The following is a 15,047-nucleotide window of genomic DNA, read 5'->3' on the forward strand; positions in this document are numbered from 1 at the left end:
TAAGTAACGAGCCACCTCAGCCAGCAAGAAGGGCTTTATTCAGGGAAGGCGAACAGTGAGGAAAGCAGATCGTACAACAAAATCATTCGCAGGCAGGAGGATCCCAGGAAAGGTTTGTTAGCAGAACAGCAGAGACACACAAGTCAGCTTAGCTTCGCTGAAACTGAAAAGCTGGGTGACGGAGCAGCTTCGCCAGATTCGTTGTGTTACTGTTTTGCCGGTTCTTTTGGCTTCCTTTAAACACCGCCATCAGAGTGAGCTAACAGGCCACAGCCCTGTGTTGATGGCCAACACCGGGACAGACCCCCTGAGCAGTCCCTCTCTGGTGATGCAGAGATTAGAATGAAGTGGTGAGCCCCTACGAGACCCCAGTTACACCGTCACACAACAGGACTGGGATCCCTGTCATCTGAAGGTGAAATATTGGCATGGTGGGGTGTGTGCGCATATATATTGCTTATCATCAGTCTCAGGCAATCTGTCAGTGTGATATATGTGGCAGCCTTGTTTACAGAGAACTGGGGAGGCCTGGACGGTAATGGTTGTGGGTTTAAGAGGTGACAGAAGGGCCTATGAGGTGGCTGGACAGCATGTAGGGGGCACCATAGGATTCTCTCATGACCTAGATGTAAACAACATGGTGTGTTCCTAGAGCAATCCGTCAGCCCATTCAAAATTGGTCGGTTTTCCCCTTAAGTGAAAGGTAAAAGGTGTGAGGCCCAACACTCTGAGGTGATTGTAGACCGGGGAAGGCCATGAGAGATGCAAATACTCGAATCTCCTGGGATTTGGTTTCCAATGACTATGCACAGCCCAGGCTGCTTTAATGGGCATAGGACTTGTGCTATCTCCACTAAAGTCTAGGGAAATGGGCTCTCTGTCATGCCTTTTACCTCCAAGGAGGCAATATCAGACCTGAAAGTCCGTCCCAACTCTGACTCCATGGAATCCTGGCCCTTTTCTACGTGAGGTGCCAGCAAGGCTACTGAGGGGTGCCAGTTGTCTTGGTGATTTGGGGATGTGGACAGCTGCCCAGCTGGAAGGGGATTGTGAGTTACCAACCTGTGTCAGGAATAGTGTGTTTGGGACATGATGGAGTCCCGAGAGCCTGTTGTGTGACAGTCTCAGGATGCAGACCACTGATTCTCCTGCTGTGTAGCCAATCTGCTCATATGTCAGTGCTCTTCAGCTAGGCAGAAATGGCTGTTTCTGAACAAATGACCTCCAGTGTCTTTATTCCACTCTGTACCATCCAAATACACGTATGCTACATCTACACTACACCAATCTGCCGACAGAAATCACGGTCGGAAGAGATCTTCTGGCAAAACTTCTGTCGTCCGATCACATCCGCACACAAAAGTGGATCGAAAGAGCAATCCGCTCTGTCGACGGAGAGCAGCCAGACTTCCCGTCTGCTTTCTTGACAGAAGGGCTCCCGGAACATCTACATCGCTTTTATGTTGACAGGAAGCTGCCAAAGAAGGCGTTATTTCTGAATGCAGAGAGGCACTACGCTGCCGGCGGATGTGGCGAGTTTTATCAACGGTCGGTCAACAAAGCAAATTTTGCATGAAGACGCGCCATGGATTTTTATGACTAAACCCGGGTTTTGTCAGGAAGACTCTCTCATGTAGCTGTAGCTGTAATGTCTGCTACCCTGGTGCAAATCTCGAATCACTTCACTGAAGTGAAGTTTACTGAGAGTTGAATTTGTCTGTAATTTCTTAGGGGCTTGTTTTTTGCTGGTTTCTTAAATTTACTCTCAGTAAAAAGTAGAGGAGGATATTTTTTTCGTCTTGTGCTAATTTGGCAAAAGCTTCACCCACAGTTTCCATTTGCCCTCCCAAGTTCTGGCTGAGGACAACGTAATAAGAACACGGATGCAGGTCAGGTGAACATTTACAGCATGAGAGCAGCCCTGCTGAAATGAAAAACAAATAGCCGTGTGTTCCCCTTCCTGGGAACTCATGTGATTTCCCTTTCACTTGAGCTGGTGCTGAGGTAAAACGGCCCTTTTGTCTCTGCTGCTCTGGAGAGGAAAGAAGGTGCGGGGGGACCCATGTGGGCTGTCTGTCGCGACACTAGAACTTCTCATCAGGACAGCCGTCAGAGGAACTTCCAACATTTCTTCCTTCTTTCTGGTGCTCAGCATCTCCTCAGGTGAGCTTGTCTGGTCACCCGTTTCCCTCTCCGGGTTGGTACTTTCCTGTCCCAGCCTTGATGCTCTGTGGCACCTCAAGGACCAGAACTGCAGGCAGCCATAGACCAAGAAGGCCGTAAAGCAGAGGAGCAGTAGACTGCTCACCATCCACATGGAGGTGGCAGATTCCTGCTTCAGGCTGCGCAAGGCGAGTGGGTGCTGTTTGAGGGTGTGGAATGTTGTGCAGTGGTTGCTGGAGGGGTAGGCGTTTTTACATACGATGCACAGGATGTAGACGGTGGAGGGAGTTAGTCTGTGGAGGACAAAGGAGCTAAGGGAGTGAGGAACCCTCTCCTCGCGGTGGAAGTTCTGGCTCAAGTATCCCGCAAAGACGCTGTTCCAATTAGGACGGTACATGATGTGGTAATAGTTCTCGGGGCAGGGGTTGTCTGTGGTCCAGGAGACGGTAGCACTGGTGTCAGAGACACTGCGGATTTCAATGTTCATTATGGCTCTGAAAGCAGAAGCAAGCAGATGTTTAATTCACTGAGCCTGAGCCAAAGCCTGCTGAAATCAGCTGGACTCTTTCCACCAACTTTAGATTGGGCTCATAGGGTCTTCAGGAATAAAGGGGATTTGTAACAGCTGGCGCTGGTCTAAAACACAGACGTGTTAGTGAAAAATGTTCAGTGTATCTCAGGATTTCATACTGAAAATTTTTGCCAGCCCAAAAAAAAATTTTTTTTTTAAAAGAGGCAGAACTTATCATAGAAGCATCAAAAATTCAGTAGCTCTCTACCAGTCCCAGTATAGCTGGTGGGACTCCACAGCTCCATGGCAATGTCTATTTTTAGCAGTCCTGGTACACTAGAATGGAACTGTTAAACTCAGCATTTGCATGTATAAGTACAGTTCTGCCTCTAGCAATCTTACCACTGTCTTAGATAATTATATGGTGCCCATCACTGTAGTACCTGAACACTTGCCAGTTTTCCATTAATGTGCCTTCCAACAGCCCTGTGAGGTAGTATAGTGCTCTTATCCCCAATTGACAGACAGACAGACTGAGCCAGAGGGAGGCTAAGTGACTTGCCCATGGTCATACAGGAAATATGTATCAAAGCAAGGAATTGAACCTGAGTCTCCTAAGTCCCAGGCTAGTACCCTGACCATCCCATCTCATGGCTAAAAGGCTGCTTGTCTGAAATGAAAAAACGGGAGACGGGTTTGTCCCTGACACTCAGATCAGACATTAGACTTCTGCTGCGTTTCTAGCTAGAAGCTTATCATCCCCAAGGAATGTAAAGAACATTGCAAATTTGGTTAAACTAGTAAATAGTTCAAGACAATTCTTTCTCTTCTCTGAGTTTCCAGTAAGCATTCTGGTTTAAATCCAAGTCCCATAGCACTCACTGGAAAAGTGCACAGGGACTGAAGGAGGCACTCACTGGCATTTTCAGCCTCTAGCTTACTGCTCTGATAGCAGCAGTCAAAGCAATTAACTATAGTCTGATCTTCCCCAAGAAATAGCCTTTGACTACCAGCTGGAGAACTTTATTGAAATCTACCATTTAGCTTCGGACAAGGTTATTTTGGTAGGATCCTTCTGGTGGGTCAGATTGTCCCTTTCCAACTTCACTGCAGAATCAATTTCTCGATACAAATTCATTTCTGTAAACTGGAAACATTCAGCTCATCTCTCCCTGCTGTAGGCAGTATTACTGCTTTGCTAACTAGACTGACACTGTCCATCTGGATTTTCTTCCTTTTAATTTTTTTCACCCTCTGCTCCTGTGTTCTTTAACTCAAGAAACATCTCATCTTAACAATTGCTCTGTATCATGCCTTACCCTCCTGAACAGCTAAACACATGCACAGAGAACTGAGTAGCTACATAAGCATTAAAAAGCCATTTACCTTTCTTGGCACTTGTCTTAAGAGTGGCCAATAAATGTTCACTTGTGAGACATAAATCTGAGTACACGATGCCTTGCCTTCGCCCCCACAGCCAGAATCCCTGGACCACTCCTGTAGTCGCTGGCTGATTAAATCCATCACCACACCGCAGTCTTGTATATACCCTTCTTTGATTGCATCATCACTTGCCATAGCAACCAATAGGAAAGTGTAGTCAGGCATCTTTCAGTGAATTGAAAAGTGCTGCCCCTAAAAGCTTTGTCTGGAGGAAGTATTTTTCCCTGAGGCTGAAAGAACCGGCCATGGTAGCTTTTGTTTTCTGTCTCGTTTTTTGTTTTGTTTTGCTTTTTAATGGTGATCAATTAGCAGGAAAGAGACAGCAACCCGCCAGCTCCCAGCCTCCTTTTGATTCTGCACCATTATCGGTTCTCTAAATAGCCTTCCTAGGCGCATGGATTCTAAAGGCAGAAGACACCATTGTGATCATTGTGTTAGTCTTCTCGCTGCTTGACTGAAATGCCCATTGTTAAATCTTTGTTCCCCATGGAACAAATCTGATCCCTCAAGGTCCCTCCTGTCCTGCCTTTCTATAATTCTGATTCCGTGGAGGTCCTTACACCGTATACGTCAAGCCAGTCCGTAACCTTCTCTTTGTTAAGCTGACGTGACTGAACTCCTTGGGTAGGGCAGCCATAGCTCCCTGTCCCAAATAGGGGAGGCTGCACCAAGCCCGGGGGAGCCAGCACTCCCTCCCCAACCCTGGGGAAGCCGCAGGTGCTCCTACCCCCAGCCCCCGAGCACCTAAATACAGGCCAATTCATCCCTTTTAAAAAATAAGTCAGGATGCCTTTTTGGCTTCCCAAATACGGGACCGTCCCACCCAATTCAGGACGAATGGTCATCCTGTCCCTGGGTCTATCATTAGCAAGCAGATTTTCTAATCTTTTAATCCTCTCTAGGCCCTCTCTGATTTATTAACACCCTTCTTGAATTGTGGACTCCGGACCTGACCCAGTGTTCCAGCAGCAGCACACCCCCCTCCCCCCCGAAAAGGGTTGTAATTCAAGGCATGGAAATACAGGCATTTGTGTTTTCTGTTTCCAAAGTGCTGTATTGACTCTCTGACACTTCTGTCCTGTTAGTTCTCAGTATTCAAGAGGCTGATGGCTTGGCAGTCTAAGCCATCCTCCCTGGGGCCATAGGGTCCAATCCCAAAAATGACAAATTGAGCTCCAAGCAGTGTATTTTCAGGTGAGATGCTAAGGTTGCCGGCGTGCTCTGTAGTAAGAGAGCAGGGATCGCCTTCTCCTGGCACTAGCAAAGTAAGCTATTGACCTCCCGCCAGTGTTCCCTGGAAGCTGAGCACTTGGGCGGCCACCCTGGAGCAATTCAGGTGCCGCCCAGCTGATTAGCAGAGCACCCTCAGACACCCACAATGTGCAATGTGCATTTCTACTGGTGGTGCAGATCTGCACATCTTGGGGCACACAACAGAATTTATTCTGCCAATAGATGAGGAAAAATAGCGGGAGCACTGCCCCTCTGCTCACGTTGAAGCCTTTCTGGGGTTCTGGGTGAAGTGTTTGAGGATTCTCCAGGGTCAGAGAATGCTACAGTGAAATGTTGCTTCCAGTACAGTAAAGCGTAGCCTATTATAGCTCTGAGGACGCTGCAGCTTGTTTTTAACCTCAGGATCTCGGTGACTTTTAAACTATCAGGAAAATCTAACTGACACTGTCCTTCGTGCGGGCTGGCCACAGTGGCATCCTCTGGTCTTTGCTCCAAAGACTGCACTCTGACAGGAAGAGCTGTGGCTGCGATTTTCAAAGGCCCCAACTTCTGTTAAATGTCAGAGGGATCTAGGCAGGTGCCTCTGAAAAATCACAGCCACAGGGGCCTAGAAATGGCTGAGTCCCATCTGCTTAGAGGGGAAGCAGGGAAGACAAATGTAGGCTGTGCACTGTTGGAATCACTGGTCAGGACTGCCCTTAGGATTTATGGAGCTCTACACAGTACTATTAAAACTGGTGCCCCTGTGCCCAACAGCAGCCTGGGGCCGGGGAGATGGTGATTTCACAGAGATGTGGTTTTATAATCTTCAGCAACACACTAAATTAGAATTAGCCTTAAAATATTTCATTAAGGTCCTGTCGACTAACAAATTCCCAGAGGAAAGCAGCAGAAATGTAGCACTTTAAAGACCAACAAAATGATTTATTCAGGGATGAGCTTTCGAGGAACAGACCCGCTTCTTCAGATCATGGCAGTGTTCCCTCGATTTTTTTCCCCATCGGTTGATCTGAAGAAGTGGGTCTGTCCCATGAAAGCTCATCACCAACTGAATCATTTTGTTAAAGTGCTACATTCCCACCGCTTTGTTTTGTTGGAGTACAGACTAACACGGCTACCTTTCTGTTTAAATTCACAGAGGGGTGGCCATGGTATTCAGTAGCTTCACAAATAACAAGGAGTCCTTGGACACCTTAGAGACTAACAAATATATTAGGTCAGGAGCTTTTCTGGGTAAGACCCACTTCTTGTTTTCTGTTTGTTGCTTTGTCTTTTTCTGTGATGAAGATTTCTGTAATCTTCAACTTGCTCTAGGTCACAGAAATCTCTATCACAGAAAAAGACAAAGCAACAAACAGAAAACAAGAAGTGAGTCTTACCTACGAAAGCTCATGACCTAATACATTTGTTAGCCTTTAAGGTGCCAGAGTACAGTAAATTCAGAAATTAACAGTCTATACCTGGGATTGACAGATGCTGTTAAAGGGCTTTATTACCACTTGAACAGTTCTTCCATAGGTTCACTGTTCTGCTGATAGGTCTGGCGGACTTTTTGACTCTTCGGCTTGGTCTACACTAGGGAATTGAACTGATTGCAGATACGCAATTCTAGCTATGGCAGTTGCGAAGCTGGAGTCAACTTATCTGCAATGGACTTACCTGGCGAGCTACACAGAGGAAGGCCAGTGAAAGAAACTCTCCCGCCAACCTCCCTTTCTCCTTGCGATATCAAGTACAGGGGTTGACTGTCGACCCCAGATAGTTCGATCTCATGCATATCTACCAGGCACATGAAACTGAACTTCGGAAGATTGACCCTGACCAGGTCGATGTTCCCAGTAATGTAAACATAGCATTAAGTTAACGAGATTCTTTCTGGAGAAAGCAAAGCAACAGAACAGGGATAGGAGGAAATAGGAGGTGGACATTAAGACCCAGTCGTGCCCCAAATTTTCAGGTGCGCTGTACTGCTGCGTATTCAGCCTGTGGCTAAGGATGGCTGTGTCACAGGTGATAAATAGACTTGGAAGCATTCGGTTTTTATCGGTAAACGTCACTAAATGTCAGTTTCCCCCTACACACACGCAAGTGGACAAATGAGTATTTCTACTGAGAATAATTGAAATAGACAAAGTAAGAAAAATGCTACTTGAAAACTTATTAGGGTTTGATTTCAGGATATTTACTTCGTATGTGTTGCCATGTGGTGCTGATAACTTGTGTTTTTAATGCGTTAACTTTTGGAATCTCAGTGTCTGCCATCCTAAAGTCAGTATTGGCCAAATCCCCATCCCCAGTGCCCGACCTCCTGCATGATTTCCCACAACTGTGAAAATTTCAAGCGATCACAATAAAAACATGCTTTAAAATAAACCTGGATATTATCTGTCCGAGTGATAACAAAGTACAAGGCCAGTTCTGCCAAATTTAGAAATTAACGGGGGAGGGGTGACGGGAACTTGCTGTAATGGACCCAGCACCTACAAGCAGTATCTCCCTGCTGTCTGAAGCAGAGCTGTGCAGGAAGCCTGTTCTGGATTAGAGCTTTGCATCCCACATCCTTTCACCCAAACTGTGCATTTCACCCCTAAATGGAGTGCTGTGTTTTAATTGCTCAGAGGTACAGCGTTGTTGGGAGATGCATGCCTTTTATTACAACTTAGCATAGCGCTCGGGGAAACTCACATCATCTCACAGCTAGGAAGGAATGAATCATACTGTTTCATCGGCAGCCAACACACATTATAAAATAGACTCGCTGGAAGTGTCTTGGTAAATGAGAAGCGAGGGTGCAGCGTTTGTGCTGGCGTCTTCCCGTTTCCCTATAAGGTAAAGTAAATGGTAAAAGCTTCTTTCTAGCTCCATGCGTCACCAGCCAGCCTGTGTTCAGCAGTCGTCTGGAAGTGGGTGAAAGCTGGAGAGATGGGAGGCTATTGGCAGGCTAATGCTGCACATAAAGAGAGCAGCTCCCCAGCCCAGCAGGGGACAGTCAGTGAAATTGCTCTTTGATTGCAGTGATGCCCCATCATGGGGATCATCGTGTTTCCCGAGAGCTATGGCCACCTGGCAGTGTGAATTGTTTCTTCAGGGGAGAAAACGGTAACATCTGGTCAGAACCGGGAAAGATGGCTCAGGACAGGGGATGCTGGCGGATAGTCCTCAATGGCCTATGCTTCAAGATGTAGGCGTGGAAGAGGCTTTGGTCTCCCACTGCGGGTCACTGCCTGCAGATGAACGCCCCGGTGGGATCCCCAAGTTGGATACCTGCACAGCAGTTTCGAAGCGCTGGCAAGCCATGCCCCATGAGCCCAAGTCAGCTGAAAGGGGCCAGCCGTGGCTATTGAATGGCAGGCTAGACAGGCTCTCACCTGGGGAGCTGCCGAGCCAGCACAGCGGGGCCCACTCCAGCGAAGCAACGGACCATCGGAAGACAAGGAGTGGGAGTTCAAAAAATGCTCAGCGTTGCCCCGTCTCTGTTCGCTTTGGAGTCGGCTCCCACTGACGCCACTGGAAGCAGAGACAGGCCAGCGCCGAGTGCTTTGGAAGAGCCGCCAGTGACGACAAGCCCATGTGACACTGCAGTTTGATCAGTCAGCTGTCAGGGTGGACAGCCCCTGTTCTCCATTGCGCTATGGGACCCACAGAATCTCAGCACCTCTGGGTATGGACCAGACCCAGATCCCTGCACTGGTAGCTAGTGCTGGAAAGACATGGAAAATGCAGGGCACACAGCGTGTGCAGATCTGTCTATAGGGAAAGCTCGGCAGTGAGGTGGGGCTTCTCTGCTCCAAGTTCACTTTCCTGATCTGCACTGAAGTATGTTTGACAAGCTGGATGGAAGGGGCTGCTGCAAAACCTGCAGCAACAGCACACTACTGTAACTAGCTGTGACCTGGCATAAATGTTTTATTGGCACTAACTGGGGATGATTGCGTCACTCCTGGGGGGCAGATAAAATGTGGTGCTGCAACAGTCACTTAACGTGCTTCTGCTGTGTATTTTACATGAGGAATTTACACCATTTGAACGACTTTATGGAAACATTTCCTGGTACTGGTTTTTCATTGAAGTCACTGGCAGGCTTTTCTCTTACTTCAGTGGGCTATGAGCCAGTCTCCTGATTATCATATCAGAGGGGTAGCCAGGTTAGTCTGGATCTACAAAAACAAAGAGAAGTCCTGGGGCACCTTGTAGACTAAAAGACTTTCTGGAGCATAAGCTTTCATGGGCAAAGACCCCCTTTATCAGATGCATTGGAATGGAGATTCCAGAGACGCCATGGTAAATAGGACTTCTGGTTCTAATTACCATACAGCCCCACTATACAGACCCTGGTGAAAGAGCAAGAGGTTAATGAAGGCAATTCAGAAACTTTTATAAGTTACCTGCCATAGCTTTTCCATTCCTAATTCTCTGGAAGTGTGTGGGTATGGCATCTGACGATTTACCTGGGCCTTGTCCAGGGCAATTCCTGGTTTTCAAACGACATACCCGTTTTCAACTAGTTCCTAATACAGGTTGAACCTCTCCAGTCCAGCACTCTGTCGTCTGGCAACATCCATAATCTGGCATGATTTTAGTCAGCCGGATAGGCAGCACTGACCTCCTATGATCTGGCAAATTCTTTCGTTCCACACTGGTTGGGTCCCCAGAGTGCCAGGCTGTACTTCCAATTGGCAAGTGGGTTTGGAACAGAAGAGGAATCTGTTAGCCTAAACATACAGAGGATGGTGAATTTGTTGATTAAAGTAGTTTGACAAATGAGGGGAGTAATGCCTAAAGGGAAGGGATAGAAAGCTCTGTAGGGCTGATGGTCGGTGGCCCCACTTCCTTCTTTCCTGCATCTTTTCCTCTGTCCCCAGTTCCTCATTAGGGTTAACTAAGGGCAGGTACATGCTAGACCTGAAAGTCAATCCAAGATACCCAGGTCCTGCTATAGCAATTGCGTAGCTGGCATTGACATATCCAGGATCTACTTATCGGGCCATCCTCAGGGAAAGAGGTCAACAGAAGAAACTCGTCTGTTGACGTCCCTTGTTCCTCATGAGAATGAGGAATACCAGGATCAAGCGTCAAGCCCTGATTAGCCGTGTGAAATTGAACCCCGAAGACCAACCCTGACTGGGTCCACCTCCCAGTGAGTGCAGACGTTCCCTAACTCTTACAGTGATAGCAGCGCTTAGAGGTGCTGGTGCAGACCTTCTGCGAGTGCAGAAAAGAGACAAGTGGGCTTTTCTCTGGAGATCCCAACGTGACAAAGGGCCGGGGAGATAATCCGCACTCATCTGGTGTCAAGGCTTTCTCAGTAGGCAGAGGTTCTTGTGTATGTGCTGTGCAGACAAAAGCCAAGACTGACACTTCAGCCTGAGCTGGGCAGGCGTCATCGAGGCTGTGAGCCAACTAAATGGAGGAACACAAAGACGTGTCTCTTTCAAATGCTCTTCTGAACTGAGGGACCAAATAAAAACTCAGGTTCCCCTCCCTTCCCCAACAAAAAAAAGTGTGCCATGGAATATATTTGGTCCCTTTGTCTGCTGCAAAGGTAGCAGGATGGGTGAGGCATAGAACAGCACCTGGGAACGAGGATTAGGTATCACCCTTACAAATGCTGCCGGTTCCCCTGACTGTCTTTGTACCTCCTGTTTTCCAGCCCCTTAATATTGCCTACAGTCACATCTACAGCTCTTATCGCAACTTCGTGGGGCCTCCTCATTTCAAGACAATCTGTCGGCTCCTGGGCTATCAAGGGATCGCGGTGGTGATGGAGGAGCTGCTGAAGATCGTCAAAAGCCTGGTAAGGGAAGGGCCTGGAACGAGTACTGGGCAAACCTCATTGCTTTGGGAGGGTTGGGTCAGAGAACCAGCCTAAGTGGTGTATGTTTGTGCCAAAATGTTCCTGTTAAGGAGTGTAAATACATCTGTCCCCAGTTAGATACTTGTGTGCATGGCCAGATTTTCAGAGGTGCCAAAGAATCCCATTAACTTCTAAGAGAGCTGTGGGTGTTGGCTGCAGTGTTTACATGCAGCAACGAGAAGTCCTGTGGCGCCTTATAGACTAACAGATTTATTGGAGCATAAGCTTTCGTGGGCATCTGATGAAGTGGATCTTTGCCCACGAAAGCTTATGCTGCAATAAATCTGTTCATCTCTAAGGTGTGTGACAAAGTCCCAAGCAGTTCTCTTGGGTTCTAAACTCTTTTGGGGGGTTGTGGGGTGTTATAGTAATGCCTCAGAAGCTCTCTGTGTCCCTTTACTCTGCCTCCTGTTTTCCCAGAGGCCCCGGTCACAGCTTATGGAGCCATTCTCATCACTGGCACATTCAATAGCAGGAGGAGACCCCTCTTGTGTGTCTGGTCTTCTCCTGCCCCTTTGGAGCTGACCCTGGCATGTGTGGGGCAGTCTGGGGGGAACCCAGTCCCCTCCTACTCATTCTGGGTTCTGACCAAGGGAGCCTGTGTAGCTGCTGGAGGGGCTGTCTCCTTTGGCCCTTGGTGCAGCAGCTTTCTCCCTGGGCTACTTCACCCCCAGTATCTTCTCCGGGTAGCTGCAGCAAGCCTTCCTTCTTGCACTCTCCTTCACAAACCTTCTCTCTTTCCTGGTCCATCCCCTTTTCTCCTTCCCCCTCCTCACCTAAGGGGAAGCTTTTTAAAGGTCTCAGCAGGCCCTCAGTGGCTGCAGGAGCTTAATTCGCAGCAGGGGTTTTGGATTAGCCTGCTGCTGCAGGATGATTCCTGCTGATCCTCAGTCATTGGCTCTGCCCTCTACCAGGTTACTATCATCTACTTGCTGTGGTCTGTCACAGGTGCCACAGGACTTCTAGTTGTTTTTGCAGATGCAGACTAACCCGGATGACCCCAATACTTTACATGAAGCGTGTCCAAATTCCACTGAATCTCGTTTGCCTGGCAGTGGGCCTCGAAGCCTCCTGAGATGAGGCTCTTTTTGCACAGAAATGTCGGCACTTCCTGCACGTGATCTAGTGCCGTGTTTCCGCCGCTTCTCACCACCAGTTCAACTGCAGACTGCGGGTGTGATTTTGAGCCCATCATTTAGCCGACCCTGTCTGTCAGTTCCCCCTCTGTAAAAGGGGCTGGGATTTCCCTGCCTCACAGGGACGTTCTGAGGGTAAGATGCATCGGTGATTTGCGCTCAGGTACTGCGGAGATGAGGCCTGAATAAAAACCCAGAGAGATCTGTGCAGGAGGGGCAATTGGAGGGTTTATCTACGATAGCAACTTTTGTTGACTATAATTACATCGACAACCTGAAGTTGACAAAACAAAAACTGCCAGAGGCTCTTTGCACTCACTCCCTCTGTTGACAAATCACGTCCACACTGGGGTCGCCGTCATCGACAGTGTGAGCAATGCCCTGTGGAGATGTATCCCACAGTGCCGTGTGATGGGAAGGCAGAGCTGATCCCAGGGCATCTGGGGCTTCCCTCTGAGTTCTCCCACAGCCTCCTCTGCTGGAGCAGCACCGTGAGTGCTGAGAGCCCTCCCTGCTGAGGAGTGTCAAAGCAGCCCAGCAGCCTGTCCCCCTCCCACTGAAGCAGCCGTCTGCCTGCGGCTGTGTTCCTAGTGCAGGGCAGGGGCTGTCCAGTGGTTTGTTCTGTGTTTGTTCCCCACAGGTAATAGGCCGCTCAGCAGTCAGATACTTCCCAGAGCTGTGGAGGGAGGGGATGCTGAGATCAAACTACTCGGCAGGGCATTGTCGGGTACTGGCAGAAGCCAGTTCTGTAGACAAAACACAACAGAGTCTACTCTGGCTCTTTGTCGACAATAAAGTGTGTGTGTGGGGCAGGGAGTCTGTGGTAGGGGTGGAAACTTTTTTGTCAACAAAACTGGGTATTTTTCCACCCACGTCACATTGCAGTGTGAATGCTCTCGCAGTTGAGTTGCCAAAAGGCAGCTTTGGTGACAAACCTCGGTAATGTAGACACACCCTAATTTGTGGTATTTTGGCCTTCCTGGTCCTAGATACCTAAAAGAAAAGAAGAGATGAAAGAGAATAAAATAAGAGACTAGCCATATTTTTCTTTGAATCTCTCAAAAGATTCCTATTTGGTGTAGAGGTTTGGAGGAGTTCTTTTCATGGAACTGTAGACTCTGAGGGCTGGAAGGGACCTCAGGAGGTCATCTAGTCCAGCCCCCTGCCTGAAGCAGGGTCAACCCCAACTAAATCATCCCAGCCAGGACTTTGTCAAGCCAGGAATTAAAAACCTGTAGGGGTGGAGATTCCACCACCTCTTTAGGTAACACATTCAAATGCTTCACCGCCCTCCTGGTGAAATAGTTTTGCCTAATATCCAACCTGGACCTCACACACTGCAACTTGAGACCATTGCTCCTTGTTCTGCCATCTGTCATTACAGAGAACATCCTCTCTTCATCTTCTTTAAAGCCCCCCTTCAGGAAGTTGAAGGCTTCTATCAAATCAAACCTCAATCTTCTCTTCTGCAAACTAAATGAGCCTAGATCCCCTCAGCCTCTCCTCATAGGTCATATGCTCCAGTTCCCTAGTCATTTTCGTTGCTCTTCTCTGGACCTGCTCTAGTGCATCCACATTCCTTCTATGCTGAGGGGCTCAGAACCGGATGCAGTACTCCAGATATGGCCTCCCCAGTGCCAAATAGAGGGGAATAATACATTCTCTAGATCTACTGGAAGTGATCCTCCTCATGCAACTCAGTATTCCATTAGCCTTCTTGGCTATATGTCCACAGAGCCAGTTACCTCATCATAGAAGCTAATCAGATTTGTCAGGCATGACTTGCCCTTGGCGAATCCATCTTGACTACTCTTGATCACTTTCCCCTTTTTCAAGGGCTTCAAAAAGGATTCCTTGAGGCTCTCCTCCAAGATATTTCCAGGGACTGAGGTAAGACTGACCGGTTGATAGTTCCCTGGACTGGCTTTCTTTCCTTTTTTAAAGACGGGCACAACATTTGCCTTTTTCCAACCATCCAGAACCTCTCCCAATCTCCACAAGTTTTCAAAGATAGTAGCCAAAGGCTCTGCAATGACATTTGCCAATTCCCTCAGTGCCCTTGGATGCATTAAATCCGGACCCATAGATTTGTGTAAGTCTACCTTTTCTACATAGCCCTTAACCTGTTCCTTCCCCTCCAAGCATTGCCCAGCTCTTTCCCATACTGCATTACGTAATGCAGTAGTCTGCGAGCTGACCTTTTCCGTGAAGACAGGCAAAAAAGACATTGAGTGCTTCAGCTTTTCCCACATCATCTGTCATCAGGTTACCTCCCTCATCCAGTAATGGCTCCACATCACCCTCTTATTGTTAACGTCTGTAAAAACCCTTCACATCCCTTGCTATCAATACCTTTTGGTCCATTACTACCTGATACCTTACAACTGGCTGAAAGAGACACGGCTTTCTTCTTCTTCTTCTTTCTTCATTCCTAAGAAATGTTATGGGTGTGGTGCAAGGGCCTTAATTCAGAGCATATAAAATGATTTCTGGTTGTGTTGTTCCACCTGAAAAATCTAGTTGAAGAGATTTGTAGATCAACAAAGAGTGTTCACTGCAGACGTTTCAGTTCATTTTTGGCTCTAATGTTAATGCAGCATCTTGATCTTGTCTAATAAAGCAGTGTGAAGCTGAGGATCTCAAAGCAGTTTCATTTACCTTTTATCACATGTGGTAGTTATTGGAAGGATCAACTGTGTTTGCTTAG

The 15,047-nt window shown here is 47.8% G+C and overlaps 2 protein-coding genes across 2 annotated transcripts in view; one reads left to right on the forward strand and one right to left on the reverse strand.

Annotated features, from left to right (window-relative positions):
- Nucleotides 1-15,047, forward strand: part of CYFIP2 (cytoplasmic FMR1 interacting protein 2) — a 93,553-nt gene that overhangs the window by 50,384 nt on the left and 28,122 nt on the right. The window contains exon 24 of the mRNA XM_075009386.1: nt 11,001-11,144. Coding sequence (XP_074865487.1) covers nt 11,001-11,144 — 144 coding nt within the window. The remainder of the gene's footprint in view (nt 1-11,000; nt 11,145-15,047) is intronic.
- FNDC9 (fibronectin type III domain containing 9) lies at nt 26-4,174 on the reverse strand. The gene is made up of 2 exons (XM_075009387.1): nt 4,061-4,174; nt 26-2,657 (listed from the first exon to the last, which is right to left on the reverse strand). The coding sequence occupies exon 2, from the start codon at nt 2,648-2,650 to the stop codon at nt 1,985-1,987; it is 666 nt and encodes a 221-aa protein (XP_074865488.1). The 5' UTR covers nt 2,651-2,657; nt 4,061-4,174; the 3' UTR covers nt 26-1,984.

This window comes from Carettochelys insculpta, chromosome 15, assembly GCF_033958435.1.
Source record: "Carettochelys insculpta isolate YL-2023 chromosome 15, ASM3395843v1, whole genome shotgun sequence".
NCBI classification, from domain to species: domain Eukaryota; kingdom Metazoa; phylum Chordata; order Testudines; family Carettochelyidae; genus Carettochelys; species Carettochelys insculpta.